The following is a 23,220-nucleotide window of genomic DNA, read 5'->3' as shown; positions in this document are numbered from 1 at the left end:
CATGCTTGTCTTAGATTATTTTTAAAGCTTTTGGTCATCCAAAAACTTTAGACAGACGATTGGATGTCTAGTGGTTAAAGTAGTTGAAGTTTAATAATGCATAATGCGTTTATATTGCAATGAAAAATGCAGCATGTATCCATTCTCTGCCTTAACATAGCTCTTTCTCTTCATTCTTTTTCTCTTCGTACTTCTTAGATTATTGCCAACAACTATAATCCTTTGCTAGCTAGCAAAGAGGTTGACATGATTAACAAGTTGATCGCATTGTGTTTAATCATTTGTATATGGGATTTATTTTATCTATTGTGTATTGGTTCAAACAGATACTTTTACCTGACAAATACAAAATACTACTATCTATTAAGTCCGTAAGCACTCGGCTGTCAACCAATGGTGTGGAAAATCTTATCACCAGGTCTTGTGACATCAAATAAAGAGACAATATACGACATAATAGAGATTGCCTCATTAATAGCTTTAATGTCATTTCTAGGCAAAGCTAGTTAAACAGGTCTTTTTGGATTTGAATAATGACACATCAAACACGCACAAAATACAAAGTAGCTGCATTGGATTACCTTCCATGCGAAGTTGCAAGTGAAACATTTCCGAGCTTCTTCCTGGAAAAGATGCGAAAAGCTGAACCTACTATTGGCCAGCTTGTAATTATGGCAATGTAAGCCAGTACCCACATTGATTTTCTGTTTTGACGGGAAAGGTGATTCAAGCATCTTTTCACTGGAGCAATCACATCCAAAGACTTGGCGCCTTGCAGATTTGAACATTGTCCAGAAACTTGAGCAGCACTGGCTGCAATATCGGACTTTGCTTCCATTAGGTACTGTTTTTGTTCCGTTGCTGAAACCATTTGATCACACTCTTTGTTATGAATCTTCCCCAATCCAGGTAAGTGTTCAACTACGTTTTTGCTCGCATGCTCATTACCAACTGTAGCCACCATTCCATCTTCTGCGATATTTACGTACGGACCCTGATCAGTAGATGATCCCACTGACAGCTGCAGTTCAGAATTCTCTGCCTGCAAATGCATGAAGACAGAAAGTATCAACAAGATGACATGGATTTAAGTATTGCATCAAATTAATTACAATCAGATAGATCGGAAAATTATATTGTTTAATAATTTTATTGCACCAGAGAGCAAGACTTTCAACAAGTACTTCATAAACCTAGCAATGTCTGGGTAGGCAAACTTAAAGGCAATGAACATAAAGCAAACCTTCTGTACGTGCATGTGTGGACTAGTGTGTAGGAGACCGAGAAATTCATCAGTGGCCCTAACCCACCTGAATAACAAAAAGAAAAAGTTATCTGTGTTAGAACTGGTCTGCCATTCAATGTGCTAAAAGAATTACATATCGACAACATCCTTTACACATCAAATTTTTTGGTGACTACCATTGCATATACAAGAAATTGTTTAAGCAGGTGACCTTATAGCCTATCAACTAAAAGCTAGAGAGAAGATCAGTTTGAAAGTAATGAAGATTAAACACTGAAGCACAAAGGATCCAAGAAAAATGGAGTTCTCACTCTCAATTTCAGTGAAGGGGGTTCCTTAGATGACGGCAATAATAAAATCATAAGATGAACAAAACAGCCGGTAAATTTCTTGAAAATCTTTTATCAAGGAAAAGTCTGGCTTATAGTATCAATAAATCTGAGAAACATATTATACTGGTTGGTTATGTACTAACGTGGAGCTATGAATTACCATAGGCTAGATGCAGTTATTCCCTCAAAAAATGCGAGATGTCCTCCATGTTGTGGGGTGGCCAACACAATATTTTTATTTGCCCTGTTAAAGACAGAGTTACCAGATCAGTTGCTAAAAATAACATCAGAAACTCAGAGGCAGCATTCAGTAGCATGGTTACAGGAGCTCCACCTGCATTCATCCCAAGGAATGGCTTCCCTGGTACATATAGGATCATCTAGAGCACTGATACAAAGCAATGGCACTGACACATTTTGCACATAGGAAGAGCTGCTACAATGCCTATAGTACGTATCCACAGTCTGAGAAAACAGTATGATACTTTTGGCAACTCATAATATAACAGCAAAGAAGAAAAATGGATAAAGTTTCAGATAGTACCTCAAATTTTCCAACAAGGCATGTAGCGGAGTTGTCAAAATCTCGAATAGAACATGACTTTTGAAGAAGAGGACAACCGTAAACAGTATAAGATAAAAGGAAGAGAAGCATAATGAAGACTAATGACACTTATGCCCAAAGAAACAGATTGAGTGAAAATGTTACTTCTCTTGAAGTTCTGCCATAGTTGATAAGTGATAACATACAGAATTGCCAATAAGAGAAAGAGGGGCAACTTCATAAATATGTTGTCTAGCAGTAAACTTAATAGTGAAAGTTATGAAATGAAGGGGAACAAAGGTGATTCCAAGGCATCCAAATCAGTTAAATGCATGCACTTGAGGTGAAAGCTCAGGTCTAAACTTTCCTCCAGGTTAAAGAGGCAAAAATCCAGTGGCCCTCCTTGCAGACCTTTTTCATGGAAATTTGTAAGAGTGTAACCACAATAAAAATTTTATGCCAGGTTGTTATCCTATTTTAGGGAAATATTCATAAAACAGCAAAGACAGGTAATATTCCTCAAATAATTTATATTTGTATTTTTCTATCTTTATATATTGAGGAAGATTGGGCAAGGAAAAGATAAGAGATGCAAACTGTTAATACTGAAATTTTCCATAGCTCATTGCATGAGATAGATAGGTCTGTATTTCTTTCTGGCTACAGATACTGTTCACCTATTACCATAGAGGAAGAACAGGCGGTGAGGGAGCAACCCCATAAGAAATTTTAAGAAACACATTGAAAATTTTTCCATTTTTAGTTATGCCCTAGGTACTTATTTAGAGAACAAAAGATAGTAAGCATTGAAGCATTCATGCATCCTACATGTCATCATGCTCAATGTTTTCATGTGGTAACTATCCAGGATTGGCCTGGAAGAAGCAATGAATAAGAAACTTATTATATACCAAGTCCGGATTAGAAATTTAAGGTTAATTTTCCCATGATGAAAGAAAAATGAGGAAACTTTATATTCTAACAAAAGGAGGTCAATTATTAGATCAATGATGGTTGATTCTTGCAGTATAAGAAACTACAGAACAGCATGATTTCATTTTCGGATCAATTATTCTAACTACACTAATGCAATATCCCAAAGAAATGATGGTCCTCATATCAAAGAAGAAAATAACCTTTTTTATGCCTTCCCAATTAGCCAGCCGAGAATAGCGAGGCTCATGCCTACAAAAAACATTTGGGTCATATCAACTATAGGAAATTGATATTGAAAATTTATTAGTACTTAAGTAATTGAGACATCTTTGCAAACACTATTCCCCCCACCCCACCCCAAAAGGAAAAAAGACAGGTATTGTCGGTGCTTTTAAGTTCCAAAGGCAGAATGAGTTGGAAAAGAAACCAATTACTAGGTACATCATTCCGGAGGCATCATTCTGCATGCCTCCTCTGAAAAGATCAAAAAGGTTGGAACATTGTTGAGTTTCAGACACCAAGGGCCTGCATTTAGTCTTCAAATCTTACAACTTATTTGATAAAAGTAGAACAGACATACAGTTTTGCATAACCTTGAAGGCCAATTGCAATGGCTCTATCATATAACTTCTGAACTAGCCTGCGGCATATAAACCTGTCACCAATCTGCAGAAGATATAAAATTAAATGAAAATAAAAACCAAAATATATATATAAAAGCAGAACATGTAACCAGATGATGAAGAACAATTGCAGATTCAAATGAATGATCACATATCCTGCTACAATGTCAAAAAAATAGTAACTTGATGTGGCTATAGCAGAAATAACATGATAACTAACAAACTTTGAACACAAGGCCCTGCATTGAGAATTCTTATCTACATAAATCTATATATTCACATCACAATAAGTCGATAACTTTTAAGAATTAGCTGATGCAAATGATTGGAAAATGTAGAATGTCCTAGAAGATGGGTAAGAGTTAATTCAAGAGCTAATGCAGTTAGTTGGCAGGTTTCAAGAACCTGCCCACAAAAATGATTAAAACAAATACATTCAGATTCTGTCACGTTTTATTGCCAAGGCTAGAAAGTTAGTTTTAATTGCCAGAGCTTAGTATGCGTCAGTTCAACTTCAATCTGACCAAAATGAGTGTTCTCTATTTTTGTAGTACCTAGTTAATTTCTTATTGTAGCTTAGCATCACTAAATAATTAGTTCTAATGATAATCTCAGGGGCTAAGGATTAATACTTTATCAATAGCATACACATAAAAGGGTGATTCAAATGAGGAAATCATTACCAATATTAACTAACCAAAATATTATAAATGTAAGCCAAAACAAAGAAATGCATGAAGACACATATCATGCATGCACATGTAGGTAGAACTAGACTTGGCAATTCGTGTCATTGTGTTATGTTTCATGTCAAACACGATTTTAGACACAACACGAATAAGCTTGACACAAACACGACACGAATATTTAAATGATATGAATAATTTAAATGCGAACATAATACTTTATTATACGCTACACGCGATACGACACAATTAATACATTTTAAAGTAATTTATACCCAAATAACACAACATGACACGACATAATTAACACTGTTATATATGAATAACATGATTAGACACAATTAATCCATTTATTTCAACAAAAAATATCATTTAAATTAGTATTAAATAAAAAAATTATTAAAAAATTAAATATTTATAATCTATTTAAACACCAAAATGATATTATAAATATAATTATTAATTTATTTCTTAAATAAATTAAAATAAAATTAAAATTTTTTTCATGTTATCAATAATACGGTATCTTAAATGTGTCATTACTATTTGACACGAACACTAATGTCATGTCTTAAACACGTTGATACAATTAAGACACGAAACACAATTACACTAAACCCATGCACAATTTTTTCTATGTTGTTTTCGTGTCGTATCACCGTGTTGTATCACCATGTCGTATTTAAAATTACTAGGTCTAAGTAGAACTTTATTATGCTGGTGTCACAAATTGTTGGGTAATTTCTGACCACCATGAAAGGCATAACACTTTTGCTCACAATCTTAAAATCCACAAGTTGTTCCAGCAGATTCAATTAGTAAAGACTAAAAAAAATTTGTTTTCTGTGAGATTAGGATATCTTTCGATGATATAATAAAGAAGATCAGTAGAGAAGTTAGTTATGGGTCTCTTTTACAACTATATAGAACAATATTCATGCATCATCTATTTTGCTTTATCATTCCTCAGAAGAAATAAATCTTAATTGATGGGCTAAACAACCATAATGCGCATTTCAAAAGCAAAAACTTGACTTGATGCACATAAGGAGCAGCTTTGCTCAATACTGTCATACATGAAAACACAGGTAAACTTACATGATAAATATCCCTTAATTGAGGACTAAGTAATCCAGCCTACGGTTCATCAGACTCTGGAATATAGAAAGAATGCTTGACAAAAAAATTTTTCCCATTCAAGAACTTTATTAACTTCATTATTAACTTCCGCATTCTACAACATTAAAGGAGTAGCATCAATCTTATATGAAAATTTTACATCATTTCCTAAACTCATACTGAAGATTTCTAGCAATCAGTGAATTGGCAACATTTCTTACATGTTCTTTCCCTTTTGTCTGATCTATAACTTCATTAATATAGTCAATGTGCAAAGAAAGATTCGCAGATGCAAAAACCTCTAGTAGATGATACTAAATGTTTGCAGAACCAAAGTTTAAATTAGTCCAGCCAAATGCAGGTGAACCCCACACTATTATTGCAAGGAAACTGCCAACTTAAAAGAAGCTAATTGCAATCCATCCCAATCATTCTAAAGGCTTTGCAGAAACGACAAGAGATTTTGATTTTCTCCTCTTTGCATTTGGGACTGCATGATGCTTTCCAAGTAAAAAGATATTCAAACTGACTGATAGTCTAATACCAATATAATGCAATATGGTAAAATCATGACTACTAACAATCAAGTTTCAGTTTATAAAATCTCACAAATTTCCTTGTCAGCTGCGGGGCTGATAAATCATAGAATCATGCATAAGGAAACTTGCAACCGGGTCTAAAATTGATTCAAATCCTAATATTAATCGCAACAGTTTCTGTCATTGTCTCTTTTCTAACCTTCTTCCCTGTTCACATAGCTAACTAGTGTTGTCGCATATTAGTCGATTCAGACTTTTATTGCAGCCTTATTTTCTGTTGGATGCCTTTACATGGTATTAGAAACTAAGTTGTTTGTTGCCTTCTAATTGACGCGCATGGTAGAACCATTTGCTCCAATTGTTATTAGTATTAGGCCTACACATGAGCAATAGCGTTAAACGGTGTTTACCATATTGGTTAAGTCCTGCATTTGTTGTGGTTTTATATTAGCCCCATGTTTTTTTTGGTTTTATATTGACCTCGTGCCTATCGAACCATTCCAACTGCTTTCATATCAGCTGTTTTACATGATAATTAACAGGTCACTTCTACAAAGGTAGGGCTGTTTGTCTAAGTTGTTAGAATCAGGAATACAGTTCAGGGGGACTGTAATTAACTTATAAGATGTGAAAGGACAGGAAATTGAAAATGTTATCACAAGAAGCAAGAGAAATACTAATCAAATAAGCTGAATGTCCATTCCCAACTTACATAAGCTAGTTTTAAGCCACCTAAGAATATTGTGGTGAACCAATACACATACGTAAAAGTTCTGGTGAAGGTAACAAATAAGATTAAGCTACTAATTACACCAACAAAGTTCACAGAAACTTGAGCAAGCAGAACGGGGAATGGGATTCAAGGACATGAATCCTTTTAATAATGCCCTCCCAGCAAAGTAATGTTGGAGAGGCCTATATGCTAAGAGCGCTAAAAGAAATTCACTTTGCTCATAAAATATAATGGAGGCTGGAAAGGGTGAAAAAGTGTCTTGGCCAGGGAGTAGTATCCTGGAAAGAAGAGAACCATTGAAAGAGAAGCCAATCTGGCAGGTGCTAAGCGTGAATTATTAGTATTTGAAGAGATTGTTGGGCAATAGGCTCTTGGAAGATAACATGACTGGAAATTCACGGCAAGATGCTCAACAGTTGCTACAGAAGGTACATGACCTGATCATTCATTGGACACAGAAACTTGACTCAACCCAGGATTTGTTATCTCTTACAGCTGTAAATGCAATCTCTACTGTCCCTACTAATCAAGTTGGGGGCAAGGACATTTTAGTTATGCCAGAACAGACCTCACTCATCAGGATAATATACAGTAACATCTGGTTTCATTCAAAACGAAGCAAAATACCCAAACTTCATCTAGTCCCTCTTCTTCACACATTGTAGATCAAAGAGTGGAAATTAAACTAGCGACTATCTTTTCCAAGCAGATTCACTAGTTTTGTGCAGAGAGCATGTAATAGTTGATTAGATAATAGCTACAACTTATGGCAGATGAAGCTAGTCAACTCTCCTCTTTCATTGTAAAAGTAAGGAAATAAAGAATGTAGATACTGCTTTGTGATTGGACCGAGCAAGAGTGGTTTGCTAACATTAGGTTATAAGGCTGACAAAGAAAGTATAACTACAATAAATAAATGGATGCTGCAAGGGCTTATAAAGGACGAATGAAAAGAAGTAAAAGTGGCTTCATATGTGCACATAGCTTTCACTTGTTGGATAATTGGAAAGCTAGATGAGAAGCATATTTTAAAAAGACCAGTCCAAGTAGTGCAGCTGCTGTATACAGGCCATTTCAGCTGCATGGCAATCATTGGAAGATAAAAATAAGAAGATTAGGGAGCAAGGGAACTTGGTAGAAGACACAATGCAGCAACAGGGACCTTCAAAGGTTAGTGTTAAGCATCCAATCTAAAACCAAATGGCAAGATGTGGAGAGGCCCAACTTGAATATAAAACCAAAGGCAATCTAAGACTTAACAGATGTAAGATAAAACCACTTAACACTTCCCTTCACTTGTAGCTCAAAAAGGGCCTACCACATGGACAACCTCAAAAGGGACAACAAATAGGAAGAATAGAACAAACTTGGACTTAGGTATCGTGTTAAGCATCCAACCTAAAACCAATTTGCAATAGGTGAAGCTGCCCAACTTGAATATAAAATTACTGGCAACTTGAGACTTGTGATAATACTACTTAACAGTTAGAAAAAGATAAGCTGTGGTGGCCCTAATAATCAAGCATTATGAGATACAGGCACATGAGTTTCAATATGGGTCATAAAGGAGGGCTAGAAGAAGATAAATGATGATTCCATACATGTAAAAAAAGCTCTAGCTATGAGACAAGCAATCTGCTTGTATAATGCTAGTGGTTATCAGAATATATAATGGTTATCAGAATATAACCCTAGAAACTGATTCTGATGCAGTTTACAAAGAATCAAGCATGGTAAAGATACTCAAAGTGGAGGCCTACATTGTGCTGAAACAAACAGTTCGCTATTTTAGGCTAAATTTAGTGAAAAGAAGCGCAAATATGGGAGAAGATTGGGTGGCAAGCTATCCACCAGGGGACGTGACCACAGCATTTAGTCAATGAAATTTGCATCCTCTTGGTTTTCATAATGGGGAGAAATGAATTGGCTGCTCTGCCATGAAAGGTTGACCGTTCAGTCTTATATGGACTATGGAGCTTAAGCTCAGTTGTGCTTGATCCTTATGGTGTTTGATGATTTGGTATTGTTGATTGTAAATACTCTGTATTTTATATTTCATATCAATTATGTTAAATTTTAAGATGGAGTATTCCTTGTTATATTTATATGCCCAGGTTGGCCCCAATTTAACAGATGACAGATTTTACCTTATCTCCATTCTACACTCCTGCTCATGTTTAGGGACAACGGACCTATCACGTGGCATGAACTTCATCTATAAACATAATGAGCCTATCGTGTTGCATGAACTTCGCATTACTGGTATACATGCCTATCACTAAGGCATTAACAAATGGGGATAGTGTATGCTATGATAATACATTAAATTTTAGATGGGCATCCAACCTAAAACCAATTGGTTATAGGTAGAGCGACCCTTATTATATTTATGTTCCTGAATTGCTTCCAATTTAACATATGAGGGATTTTACTTTATCTCCAATTCAACAAATTACAATGACAAAAGCCTAAGAGATTAAGGAGTAAGGCAATTAAAAACTAGCAGTTAAGAAATAATGGAATTGTGAGAAATTTATTTCATAAAAGTTAGTGGGAAAAAAACGAACTAGAAGAATAATAAAATGGCATACTCAGAAGATATTTAATGAGCAAATCATTTCAAACTAGCAGTTAACAACTAATGGAACTTTGAGTAATTTCTTCCATAAAACTTGTGCCACTTGAAACCCAAAAGACTAACAGCTACATTTTGCTAGAGATAAAAGCACTAACCAAAAGGTCCCACGGGGAGCAAATAGCCAAGGCTCCAGCTACAGGTACCTTCTCTCTATCCTCTCCAAGATATTTCACCTGATGGAAATAATTCGTATTAAGATGTCACAAATAAATATTAAGTTGATATAATTTATAAATCAAGCTAAAGAAATATAATTACAAACTGATCATATTGCTATAAAAATGGCAATATGATCAGGTAAATTGCTATTGCCTAATTAAAGCAATAAAAAAAGATAAGTGCACACACAAATATATATATATATATATATATCATATATATATAAGAGTGTGAACTCTAAAAGTATTAATAGTAATTGATCTAAATACCCTCATAAAGTTTTAAATTAACAAATTTAACCTTAAATATATAATTTTTATTAATTTATTTAAGTTTAATTTAAATTAACTAAAATTAAAAATAAAATTTATGTGAAATTAAACTATTTAAAATTTTAAAATTTTAATTCTAAAAGTATTAAAAGTGATTGGCTAAAATATATTTAGTAAATGTTTTTATAAATTTAAATTTAAATAAAAGTTTTTATTATTAGACTCTTTTTTATAATTAGACTAAAAAAAAAACTAAAAATTATTAATTAAAATACTCTTAATAAAATTTTAATTTGAAAAATATTAACAATGATTGACTAAAATACCATTAGTAATTTTTATAAATTTAAATTTAAATGATTTTTTTATTATTAGATTTTTTTTTTGTAAGTAAAATGATTTTTCACATGAAATGAAAATATAAATAAAATGACATTAAAGCTTAATGTACATAGGAATAAAACAATTATATGAAATTTATTTATTTAATTGTTATAAAAACAATTGTATATGTAGTTTATGTCAATAAACTTATTAAAGATAACTATAATTAAGTCATTAAAGCATGTTTGGTTTTTTTATTATCTTTTAATTTTTTGTTCTAATATATTAAATTTATATGTATGTCAATGATTTTATTATTTATATATTTTATAAGCTAATAATTTGATTATTAATAACATAATTAATCTTTTTAGTCCTTTGAAATAATTCCATAATATATCATTTTTATAATTTCGTCTAACCTCTATAATTAATATTCTTTTGTATGTTTTACTCTTGAATTTTATAATTGTTATTCTCATAAATAAAAATTAATATCAAATTAAATACAAAACAATTACATCTCCTCCACTAACAATTACTGATATATAATTCATTAAACACTTTAATTGGATTTTTCAGCTGTAGAATTAAATGATTTAAAAGGTGATAAAACTACCAGTAATTTAAAATTTATTCCCGTCAAATTATCATAAGAATTGTTCACATTGATTGAAACAATAATTAATTTAATTTTCTCTAAACTTTTATCTTAATATGCATATATATGATTAATTTGTATCTCAATATTATTTAATCTTTCTTAATTACATTAAATTACTCGCTTTTTTTTACTCATCTAGATAATTGAGTGACTTAATGTGAATTATTTTAAGTAAAAAATTATCAAATAAAGTAAAATTAATTATGTTTGGTGATTTCTTTAAGAGTGATAAAATTAATTGAAACTATCTTTTGAATGTATTTATGCTAAAATTATATTTATTCATGAAAATTTATATTGTTAATGCTGAAAATAAAATTATTAAAAATTATATAAGTATTACAAACAAATTCATTGTTGTTAGAATTGAAATTTTTGTAAAAAAACTATGACAAATACCGAGGTTAGAATTTTATTTTATTTTTTAAAATTATGTTTTTTAATATTTTATATAATAAAAATTTATGTATAATAAAATTTTTTAAATAAAAAATTAAGCTTTTAATGGATAAAACATACAATTACATTCAATTAATAGAACCATTAATGGAAGATTATTCTAAACAAAAAAATGAGATAAAAAATTGATTAATTAATTATACATAACTCTATTTTTTTCATATGACAAAGAATGTTAATGATATATGATATTTTCAATGAAAAATATACAAATATATTGATTTGAAATTTCATTAAAATTAATATGAAATTCGTTTATTTGGAGAAATATTGTATACTCATTTATTTTCTTTTTTATATTAGTTCAAGAATATTCATTGTTGTATTAAAATTTTTAAGTTTGTCATATTAGGTAATATTTATTCAAAAGAACTAAAATTTATCAAATTAATTATTATTTTACATCTAAAATAAAAAATTATTATAAATTATAATTTAACTAAATTCAAAAGTAATTTAAAAGTATTCATTAACAAAATTAATTTGATAAATTTTTATTTAATTATGTCTTTAGTATTTCAATCATTTTGAATTTTTATTTTTTATAATTTTGAGTTGAATTTTAGACTTAAGATTAAAGGTATAGATGATATATTAGTACTCGTAAACTATTCGGATTCAATTCGAATAAAACTCGAATTTAGTTAGGTAATTGTTGAGTCAACCTTGAACTCAAGTAGTTCGACTTATCAAGCGAGTCGAATTCGAGCATTCTGATACCCGACTAGAGTAACTCGTGAACTTAATCGAATTTTTATATTTTTATTAGTTTAATTAATAATTTACCATTTTACCTTTAAATACTTAACCTAGAAAACCCTAATGCATTTTTCATTTATTCTTTCTTTCTTAGTTTCACCCCCGAGTCCCGGCTTGCCTAAGTAGCGCCTGCTTTCCTCTCTCTGGCAATCCTAAAAAATTCCAAGCCAACAACGCCTCTTTCCTCTCTTTGCCAATGGATATCTTAGGCCCCAACAATACATTAGTAAAATAATCTGGGTTTGTGAACCACACTTGGGTAAGTCTTTGTAAGTTTTTCCTCTGGTTTTTTTTTTTTTTTTTTGTTTAAGGATCCAGGGTTTGTCTTGCACTGGCCATTTTAGTTCAGGGGGGCCTAAATCCCTTACCTTTTGGTTTAGAACTTTTTGAAGCACATCATTTCGTTGATTTTTCTTTGTTTGCTGTCTACTATGTATGAAAGGGAAATGGTTGGCGAACTCTGCTTATTTTCTTTGTTGTAAGTAATTAATTACGACTTTTCCTTCTAACTTTCTTGTAGCTTCCACAAAGATGTGGATTCTTTTCATAATATTCCAAGAAATACTACTTTTCTTTGGATTTTATTGAAAACTCTATATTTTGTGCTTTGCTTTTTTGGAATCATCTTATATATTATTATACTTAATAAAAACTATTACTTGTTTTCCCCTTGGTTTCATACATTGTTAGTGCCTGCCTACTTGGCTTAAAAATTTAAAATTCTACTACTACTTCATTTTTGTTGCCGATGGTTCATGGTTGTATTTGAATCATTTGGTAAATTGTTATTATTATCATTCTTGTTGTTATTATTATTGTTATTATCATGAAAATATAATATTTATTAGGTTTAATAAAAAAATAATTGTAAAAAAACTCGAACTTGAGCTCAAGCTTGAGTACAAATAATTGAATTTTTGTCAAATATAAAAATTGAGCTTATTTTTACATATTAAATTAGGCTAATTGAGCGAACTTGAGTAGCTCGATTTCTATTTTAAGTCAAGTTCGAGCTAAAAAAAAATAAAACTCAATTAAATCTAAACTGAGTTTCAAGCCTCGAATTTGAAGTTTAGCTCAAGCTCATATTCAAGCTTGATACTATAGCGGCTCAAACTTGATCAATTATACCCCTACTTAGGATAGGTGATCAATTAGGTTGAATCAAGTTTTATCATTTACTTTTATTTATAATGTACTCAGCTATTCATTTATACACCTGAGCAAATTTGACTTAATAATTGATATATGTTTCTTTTTGTTTAAAAAGTTGTATTCAAATCATTCTAAATTCAAATAAAAAAGAACTATACTCAATTACTTATAATTGTAAGTTCACTTTAGAATGTTTTTAAAATTAATTAACTAATTCAATCACAAAAATAATAAAAATAAAACATTGAATATGAAGGGAAAAAAGCTTAAATAAAAAACTTTTAAATTGTTAAAGAAGATGAATAACTTATATTGGATTTTAATTGAGTTACTATTGCAATTCGAATTTTGATTATGTTCAATCATTTTGAATTTTAAATAACTATTAATTTATTATTTCTTAAAATTAATTGAAATCGAGTCAAGTTAGTTGATTTTATAATTACATATATTATATTTTTTAATTAAATTAAAATTTAAAACAAATAAAAAATTTATTTATATTAAATTTGAGTTTTGAATTGTTTTAAATTTGAGTTGATTAATCCATGTTAATTTAGTTATACTTTTATGGCATCAATAATAAATTTCAAAATAGAATAAAAATATAACATAATGAAAATTTAAGTACAAAAGTAATAAATATATACTAATAATAATTTTTAAAAAAATCCTTATACTCAAGTTTTACGGAGATTAAATGATTTTTTTTTAGAATTTTAAAATTTATATTATAAAAATGTTAATCTAAATTAACGAGTTTATAATCGTTCATTTGTTAATTAAGTTATTGCTATATAAATTGAGGGAAGCAATACAAATATTTCATTTGAAAGAGATTATATCATAATTCAAATTCATTCATGATGACAACAATGTTAAACATTATTTAGAATATTATGAACCTTTATAATATTTTTTACTCTTTCCAAAAAGAGAGATTAGTTGGTATTAAGATATCAAAAAAGTCAATTTGAATGATGGTAATAAGAATGAAGTAACAATTAAAATATGTCAACTTTTCATATAGTAGAAAAAATATTTTATGGAAAATACGAAATATTCTTTACTTTTTCCAAATAGAGAAATTGATTGGTATTAAAATATAAAAAATGTTATTTTGAATAATGGAATAAAAATGAATCAACAATTAAAAATATACTTTTTTTATTTAGTGGAAGAAATTTTTTATGGAGAGTATGAAGCTAATTATTGTTAATTTAATATTTTAAAATTGTTATTTGTTTAATTTTTATAAATTTTATTTAGTAAATTAATTTTCATTACTTTTATCATATATATAACAAAATTTTTACCCAAAATTGTATACTTAAAAATATACACATAAGGCAAAATTTATTATTTCCATTGATGACGTAACATTTCAAAATTTTTAATTTTTTATATGCAATTATACTTCACTAACAGTATAAAAATATATATACTAATAATTCAATCAAATAATCAATAAAACTTATCTTAATATGTATTATTTTATTATGAACTAAAAATTTTGAAAAATATATTAGAAATATTGACTTAATATATATTGTATATATTTATTTATTGTTAATAATTGCATTAGTATAAAAAGTTATGATTTTAATTTATTATTACATGTTAAATTATAGATAATAAATTAAAAGTGTTTACTTATGTTTTTCAAGTCATTTAAATTTGAAACTTTTTTCTTTCTTTCTTTACCTTACAGATTACACCATCTAGTATATATTATGGTTACTTTCTTTTTGGATATACACAAATCAATGATAACATATTGTATATAATTAATAACTTAACAATTAATCATTAAAAATTTAAAAATAATTAGTATAATCTAATAGTAATCATTGATAACTTAGTATTAAATTAGAAATAGCTTAATAGTAAATGAATAATAATTTAGTAGTAAATATTGATAACTTTTTAATAAATCAGTAATAATATAATAATATATATGTAATACCTTAATGATAAATCAATTATAATATAGTTATAAATATATAATAACATAATATTAAATCAAGAATAACTTAAACAAAAAATAAATAATAATTTAGTAATTAATTATTAACAACTTAGTAATTAATAAATGATAATAATAAATTAGTAATAATTTAATAGTAAATCAATTTCAGTTTAATAGTAGTTAATTAATAGTAGTGAATAATAAATAACTTAATAGTAAATTAAAAATAAATTAGTAGTAAATAATTGATATTAAATAGTTAATTATGAAAAAGTTAAAATTAAATTAATATAACTTAATAGTAAATCATCTATACTATAATAATTAATTAGTGACAATTTAATAATAAGTCATGTATAATTTAAAACAAATAAATAATAACTTGATAGTAAATCATAGATAATTTAATAGTAAATTGATGATAATTTTATAGCAAATAATTAAAAATTAAATAGTAAATCAATTATAACATAATAATAAATATATAAAAATATAACAGTAAATCATTGATAATTTAGTAATAAATCACTCATAATGAAATAGTAAACTACATTGATAATTTAATAGTAAATTAGTTAATCATTAATAACTTTTTAGTGAATTATTAATAAATTAATAGTAAATCAATTATAAATTTATAATAAATCATCAATAACTTAGTGATAAATTACCAATAATTTAATAAAACTCATTAATAACTTAATAATAAATCATTCATAAATTATAAATAAATTATTGATAATTTAATAGTAAATTATTGATAATTTAATAATAAATCATTAATAATTTAATAGTAAATAATTGATAATGTAATTATCAATCATTAATAATTTTTTTATACATAAAATTGCCAAAAATTGAACCCTGATTGCTAACATAAACGAAATCAAAACTTTCATTTTAAAAATTATGATAAACCTACTATGAACTTATTTAATAAAAAAGAATCCATGAAAAAAATTCTAAATTTAAATAAAATAATATTATCATAGAAAAAGAAAATTGTTTCATATATTATTAGTAGACTTTATAAATTACATGTTTCTTAATTGTAAATGAATAACAATATATTAGTAAATCAATAATAAGTTAATAAATAACAAGTGATAACTTTGTAATTAATTATTGATAACTTAATAGTAAATTAATAATAACTTAATAATAAATCAATTTTAGTTTAGTAATAATTAATTGATAAATTTAATAATAAATCATAAATAATTTAGTAATAAAATGAATGATAATTTAATAGTTAATTATTGAAAATTTAAAAGTAAATCAATATAACTTAATAGTAATTAATCATCAATAACTTAATAGTTAAATAACTTAATAGTAAATTACAAATAATTAAATATAAATTAGTAATAACTTTATAATAAATAATGATTAATTTAGTAATAAATTTGGGATAATTTTTAGTAAATAATAAAAAACTAAGTAGTAAATAAATGATAACATAATAGTAAATGTATAATAACATAATAGTAAATTATTAATAAATTAATAATAAATCATTAATAATTTAATTATAAATTAAGGATAATTTAACAATAAATTAGTTAATTATTGATAATTTTGTAATAAATCACTGATAAATTACTAGAAATTAGTTATAATTTTATAATAAATCATTAATAACTTAGTAATAAATAATTAACAATTTAGTTAGGATAAATCATTTATAGCTTAGTAATAAATTATTTATAAATTAGTAGTAAATTGATGCTAATTTAGTAACAAATCATTAATAATTTAATAAGATATAATTGACAGTTTAATAGTAAATTGCTAATAATATAATAATAAATCAATAATAATTTGTCAATAATTGATAAATTTTTTTAGATTTAAAGTTGTCATAAATTAAACCTTAGTTACTAGTAGAAATAAAGTTAGAAATTTAATCATGAGAAACTAGGATAAACCTACTAAGAACCTATTTAATAAAAAATTTAGTTAAAAAAATTCTAAATTTAAATGAAACAATAATGTTTATTATATAAAAAAAGTTATCTTATAGTAAAATTGAATCTGCACATTCGTACAAGACTCCTTTGTTAAATATATGATGACATAAATTTTATTAATGATTATTAAAAGAATATCATAAGTTAACAAAAGAGTAATTACTAAAATTACATTAAAAAATTACCAAAATATTATCAATAATTACCAAAATTATATAATAAGTTACTGAACTAATATCGAAAGTACCAAAATTATATTAAAAATTATCAAAATTTTATTGAAAGTTATTAAAATCAAAATTATATAAAAAATTATCAAATTTTACTTATATCATACCAAAATCAAAATTAAATTATTACTATTTATAATTATTATCATAATATAAAAAAATTATTTATTGAAATAAATTTTTAGTGATAAGAATTGCATGTGCGTTACGCAAGTATCAAAAACGAGTATATATATATATATATATATATATATATATATATATCCAAATGCCTACAAACAAGAAAACTCTATGTGGTAAGTGGGAATGATAGGGCCATTTATAGAACCAATTAAAGCATGGACTACAAACCAATTTATTTCGATCTTTTTTTTCTTTTTTTTGAAAGAACCAATTTATTCCAATAAGCTGAAGAATGGAAATTGACAAGAACTGAAAAATGCTAAACTTTATTTTACCTTTAAAAAAAGGAAAATTATCCAACACATTGGAGGTGAAAATTTTAAACTTCACAAATGGGGTTAAGGGGTTGACACGTGTCCCATTAGCATATATTTATGAAAATTAATAAATTAATTAAATATGAAATGGACATATAGCAGCCATCTTTGTTTTTGGAGTTTAAAAACTTCATTGCTGGTGTATAGAATAATAATAAAAAAAAAATGCTACATTTAAAGAGAATGAAAGAAAACTTCTAGAATTTGTTGATTAACCAAATGCAATTATAGGAAGTGGAAGCCAAGTTGATTGACAGAAAGGTGAAACAAGCAAAATCTTTCAGATATAGGGACAGAATTACACCTGACCATAGTAAGGAAATCAGCATAGACATAGATTCAAATGATCTTAAAAAAAAGGCATAAATGGGAGCCAATTTCTTATTCTAACTTACCTAAGAAATCCTTCTAATGGTAATCAAAATGGCATTGACAAGAATCAACATGATCAGGAGAATTCCCATTGAATCAAATGCCTAACTTGGAACAACTTGACTGGAGTAACTTTTTGTTTGGTACTTACCACTGTTCATGGAAATTAGAAGTTTGACAAAGAGACACACACAAAGAGAGAAAGAGAGGCGCTTTCTGGACCAGATAACAATTATGGGAATAGATAGGAAGCCTAAAAGACTTTTAATCCTTGTATAATTCTACCCATGCAATAAGAAAGAGAGCTACATGGCTTCTCTGTAACTTATATTAAAGCTAAAATAAACCATAGGGTTAAGCTGTGCAGTCCAACTTGTCTTCCAAGTTTTAGAAAATTTTAAAAATAAAAAAATAAAAACCCAGAAGGACACCTATTTCTACCAGGAAATTCAGAGACCCAAGGGAGGAACCATCATCAAACATATTAGAGATGAGCTGGCAGATGCACGGGGGAGGTAAATCAAGCAATAGAGTTCATAATAATTTTTTATGTAGCAAACAATTAAGAAAGATAGAAAGCAGACCAGGTAACTTACCAGAATGTTGGCACCAATGCTAGTTCCAACAGCAAATAAAGGAGCCTTCGGGTAGTGATGATGGAGATAATCAATGACTATTCGGATATCCTCTGTCCAGCCAGCATTATAAAAGCAATCAGACTGCAAAAGTGTTATTACAAAGTACAACATTAAAGAAATAGATCAGTTACTCATTAACAATGTTAAGTTTTAGAAAACACCATGAACAAAATGATTCATATTAACAGAATGGTTAAGTGAGGACCACTCTTTATTTAACTGCAAGATATAGCTCCTAGCATCTCTGAACTTGCCAGAGGAAGTACAAGAAATCCTCAGCTTTTAACCAATTAACTATCAGGTTTTCATCCATACATACTTGTTCCTTGGAACACGTCATATCCAACTACATCTCAACCAATTACTAGTCTAGATTTAGGTTCATGATATTAGTTCTCAGCAAAACTGGATGATATTGAAAAAAAAAAAGAACTATATATCAAGAAATAGAACATCACAACAAAATGTGCCAGAAATTAAAAATGCAACAGGAGGAAAATAAAAGAAAAAGGACAACTCACAGTAATTGAAACACCACCCAGTCCCCGGTGGTTGCTAATAACAACATTCCATCCACGTTTTGCCATTCCAAATGCAAGGTGCTTAATGTACTGCCATAAGAATTATAGAAAGAGAATTTTACCTTTGTAAACTATATAGCACAACAATCTCTTTGCCCTATTGAATCTATGTGTCATTAATTTGCATTAATTTTAATGCCTATCATCTTGACATATAGCTTTCTCTAATGTCTCAAATAAAATTTACCTCAGAGAATGGTCTAGGAGATTGCATAAGTTCAAACCACACCAGAAGATTTTTTACAAGACTGACTAATTTCATATTAATTTTAAAGATGCTTAGCATCAGTTAGTATCGCAATTCTTTAAGATGATTAGCAACTGGAGCTGGAAAGAAATTACTTGAAAAGGATTAAACTGACATCAATAGCAATAAATTTATTCTCAGCCAACCACTCCATATAAGCAGTAATCTTGTAAAAGAAAACAGCACTAAATATACCTAACAGAATGAAGACCACGTGCAAAATTTATAAATACAGTTATCAGAGCATATTTCATGAGAAAAGAGGAGTAAGAAACCAAAAAAGCCTAAAACTGAATGCTGGGGATACAATTAAATATTTTCATTCTGATTAGGTACCTGCCTTATTTATTAAGCCTATTTATTCATTAGGCAACTGAATTTTGAGATTACAATGGAAATTTGCAAGTCCTAAACTGAGATCCCTCAAAAGCCTCTTTGGTTATCTACAACCTATCTTTCACCTCTAACTAGTCATTATACTCTTGAAGCTTCTAGACACAATTATACAGCTATCCTAGTGAAGTTTGATTATTTTTTCCAAGTTCACCAAAAGTTGAAACAAATTGAACATTGAAGCCAACAAGCGATGCTAAGGAGCAGCTAGAACCAAGAAGAAAAGAAGAGTAGTTATAAGTTAACATTTAACTTACTGCAGAAGTAGAATCACTTGTTAAGCCGGGAATGACAACCACCAAAGGAGTTGTGTCATCCTTTGAGACGGCATCATTCATCTCAAAGGTACCTCTTGAAACTGTACAATTATCAAACACATCAATTGTAGAATAGGATATTTACTATACTGAATATGAAATTAAGGTATTATGTATATGTAGACAAATAACTGATACCTGATAGTGTCATTCAGTATACAGATCAAGCAGCAATATTTGATTTAAAGGCTATCAAAATCTGAGTCGAAGTTCTAAACATGAGAGCATGTCAACTTAAAGAAACTATAATCAAAAGCCATCATAGTAAATGAAAACTATGAACCCCATAGGATCCTAAACCCTAATTATCAGGAAAGATTCATGAAAGATTAAACATACTGTCAAGATACATAGCCATGTTTTACACTTGAACCCATGTGCAAGCAACATAGCATGATCAAATCCCATTATACAGACTTCCGATGGAAATACTGAAACAACAAAGAGTTGGTTTCCAAAGGAAATACTGAAACAACAAAGTGTTGGTATATGGCATCATTATAACCGAGATGCCTTTTTGTTCTCTTTGCAGATAGTTAAGGTTTTTTTTTTTTTTTTTTTTTCTTGTGCTTTGTTGGGGAAAGGGAGGGGGATTTTGGGGGCAGGCAAGGATTTGAACTTAGCCAGTTAGCCTCTCTTCTAGGGCTAATAGTGACTGCCAACAGGGTATCACCTAATCCTATCATCTTAGATGCATATGAGGAAGCTAATTACAAACTAAGATTCTACTCTAGAAGGAAAATATTGAAGCAGTACTAGAAATTTGTGTGACGCAGCAATGTGCATTTAGCAGCTTCATATTGTAACTCTTTTGGCATTATAACAGTCAATATGTATTGTATAATTCCAAATAGTTAGATGATAAATGGAAGCCAAAAGTAAGAGCTTTTATAACCCAAAGCATTACTTTTGAACAAGTTCATTTTTCAGGAAGCCTTCATAGATGCTTTAATATCTTATCTGTCCTCAACTTGCACCCTTTTCACATTTTTTCGTAGTCAATACTCCTATCATATATCACAAAAATAGAAAATAATAATATAATTGATGATGGTTGTAACAGCTACGAAAGGTCAAATCTTCAAAACAAAACCTTGCACAAAATACTAAAAGATTTCAAAACACACATACCAACTAATATCAAAAAGTTGCTCCACATGCATATATATCTGCGTAGAGACTTCATAATATCATAAAAAATTTTGCACTTACCATCAGAACTTGTCAGCCAATCTAGAGCTATGGTTCCACCATCGGAAGCATGAAAAAGTTGTCTGAGAAGGAATAGACAGGTATTTGAGAGAAAAAAGAACATGGACCAACTTATAAAATAACTGTATTCATTCTACCTCCAACATTATAAGAGAAGAATATGCTTGAAATTGAGTAAAATGATGAGCCTCCACATCCCACAGCCCCCTCCCGTGCTACATCACCTCCCAAAGAAAAAGGGAGAAGGGAACAATCCTTAAACAATAAATGGAGATGTTTTTCATGCAATAATCTTAACAAATGAGGTCATGTTTGGTACATAAGATGATAGTTAGGATAGTATGATAATCATTCTATATAATGTTTGGTTTGAATCTAATTGAAAGAGATAGGATTACAAAGAGGATTATCATCATCTTGGTATAAGATGATTCAATCCTCTCAAAGTGGAGAGGATTATTTTTAATCCATGGGGTTAAACTTACATGTCCTATTATACCCTTAAAAATTACATCAATAATTTAAATTGTATACACTTTGAGGAAGGATAATTTTGACCAATAAATAAATTATCCTATCTTAATCCCTACATACATCAAACATAAGATAGGATGACATTATTTAATCTAATTCTGTTCATAATATCATCTTATCCTATCCTATCATTATCTGTGTACCAAACATGACCTTAGGGAATTTCGATTCAATTCTTGATGAAATAATAATGAAAACATTTTTACTTCCTATAATAAATAAGTGACAAAAAGTAAGAATAAAAAAAAAAAGAAGTCATGAAGCAAACAATAAACATGGAAGAGCAAAAGCAGGACAGTAGAAAACAGCCTTTTTGCTACATTGAAAAGCACCAAAAAAAAAAATGTTTAACACTAGAAATTCTATTCGGAAAAGAGCTTAATTATAACTTATCCAGTAAAAGAAAAAGGAACAAGAAAGCCAAGTGAAAATTTTATGACCTCTTGTAGCTGAAAACTGGAGGATTCCCAAAGAAATTGAGAAAAGCAGTCTGAAAATGAGGACTTGATAACCATGGCGTCGCAAAATAGCTGCAATAATTCACCAATTCACAAACACACACACACACAAAAAAAAGTGAAGAATCAAATTTCCCAGTAAAAGAGAAAAAGGAAATGTATACCTGCCGTGGAGGATCCGGCACTTGGAAACGACACCGTGGTAGATGTGCGATGAAGGGTGAAAGGTCAATGCAACGGGAGCAGAGCGAAGTGCACAAAACAAGTCTTGGAAGAAATGAATTTCCAGGAAATTGTAGAGAAACAGTGCCCATATAAGCGTAAATGCCAGTACATAGTGCGAAATTGGAATCAAAGAGAGGGCATGGAATAGTTGTTTATATGCATTGAGAGAAGATTCATCCATTTTGTCCAAAAAAAAAGGGGTTTTTCCAGAATGGATGGAAAGTGGAACCAGTTTTTTAATGAAAAGTGTGAAAGTACGAGAGAAATATGGTGGGATTTTATAAGGTTTGTTTATCTGTTTGGGTGATTACATTTGGAATTTACGACAAACAGTGGCACTGTGGGCCCAATTTGAGAACAAACTTCTCAAGCCAACTGCCGTCTCA

The 23,220-nt window shown here is 28.9% G+C and overlaps 1 protein-coding gene across 1 annotated transcript in view; it reads right to left on the bottom strand.

Moving 5' to 3' along the window:
- Window positions 1-344: 344 nt before the first annotated feature.
- LOC111315770 (embryogenesis-associated protein EMB8-like) overlaps window positions 345-23,220 on the bottom strand; it is a 22,950-nt gene continuing 74 nt past the window's right edge. The window contains exons 1-14 of the mRNA XM_022917769.2: window positions 22,774-23,220; window positions 22,592-22,681; window positions 21,618-21,679; window positions 20,346-20,446; window positions 19,389-19,478; window positions 18,826-18,948; window positions 9,492-9,569; window positions 3,639-3,724; window positions 3,259-3,307; window positions 2,123-2,179; window positions 1,913-2,043; window positions 1,739-1,822; window positions 1,244-1,310; window positions 345-1,042 (exon numbers count right to left, since the gene is read on the bottom strand). The exon at window positions 22,774-23,220 is cut by the window's right edge and continues 74 nt beyond it. Of these exons, the coding sequence (XP_022773504.2) occupies window positions 578-1,042; window positions 1,244-1,310; window positions 1,739-1,822; window positions 1,913-2,043; window positions 2,123-2,179; window positions 3,259-3,307; window positions 3,639-3,724; window positions 9,492-9,569; window positions 18,826-18,948; window positions 19,389-19,478; window positions 20,346-20,446; window positions 21,618-21,679; window positions 22,592-22,681; window positions 22,774-23,015 (1,725 nt within the window). The 5' untranslated portion in view covers window positions 23,016-23,220 and the 3' untranslated portion in view covers window positions 345-577. The remainder of the gene's footprint in view (window positions 1,043-1,243; window positions 1,311-1,738; window positions 1,823-1,912; window positions 2,044-2,122; window positions 2,180-3,258; window positions 3,308-3,638; window positions 3,725-9,491; window positions 9,570-18,825; window positions 18,949-19,388; window positions 19,479-20,345; window positions 20,447-21,617; window positions 21,680-22,591; window positions 22,682-22,773) is intronic.

The sequence above is a fragment of the Durio zibethinus genome, chromosome 20, assembly GCF_047325235.1.
Source record: "Durio zibethinus cultivar Kanyao isolate XHJ-2024 chromosome 20, ASM4732523v1, whole genome shotgun sequence".
In the NCBI taxonomy this organism is placed as follows: Eukaryota; Viridiplantae; Streptophyta; class Magnoliopsida; order Malvales; family Malvaceae; genus Durio; species Durio zibethinus.
Note: the sequence above shows the minus strand (reverse complement) of the source record. Positions and strands in the feature narration are given on the sequence as shown.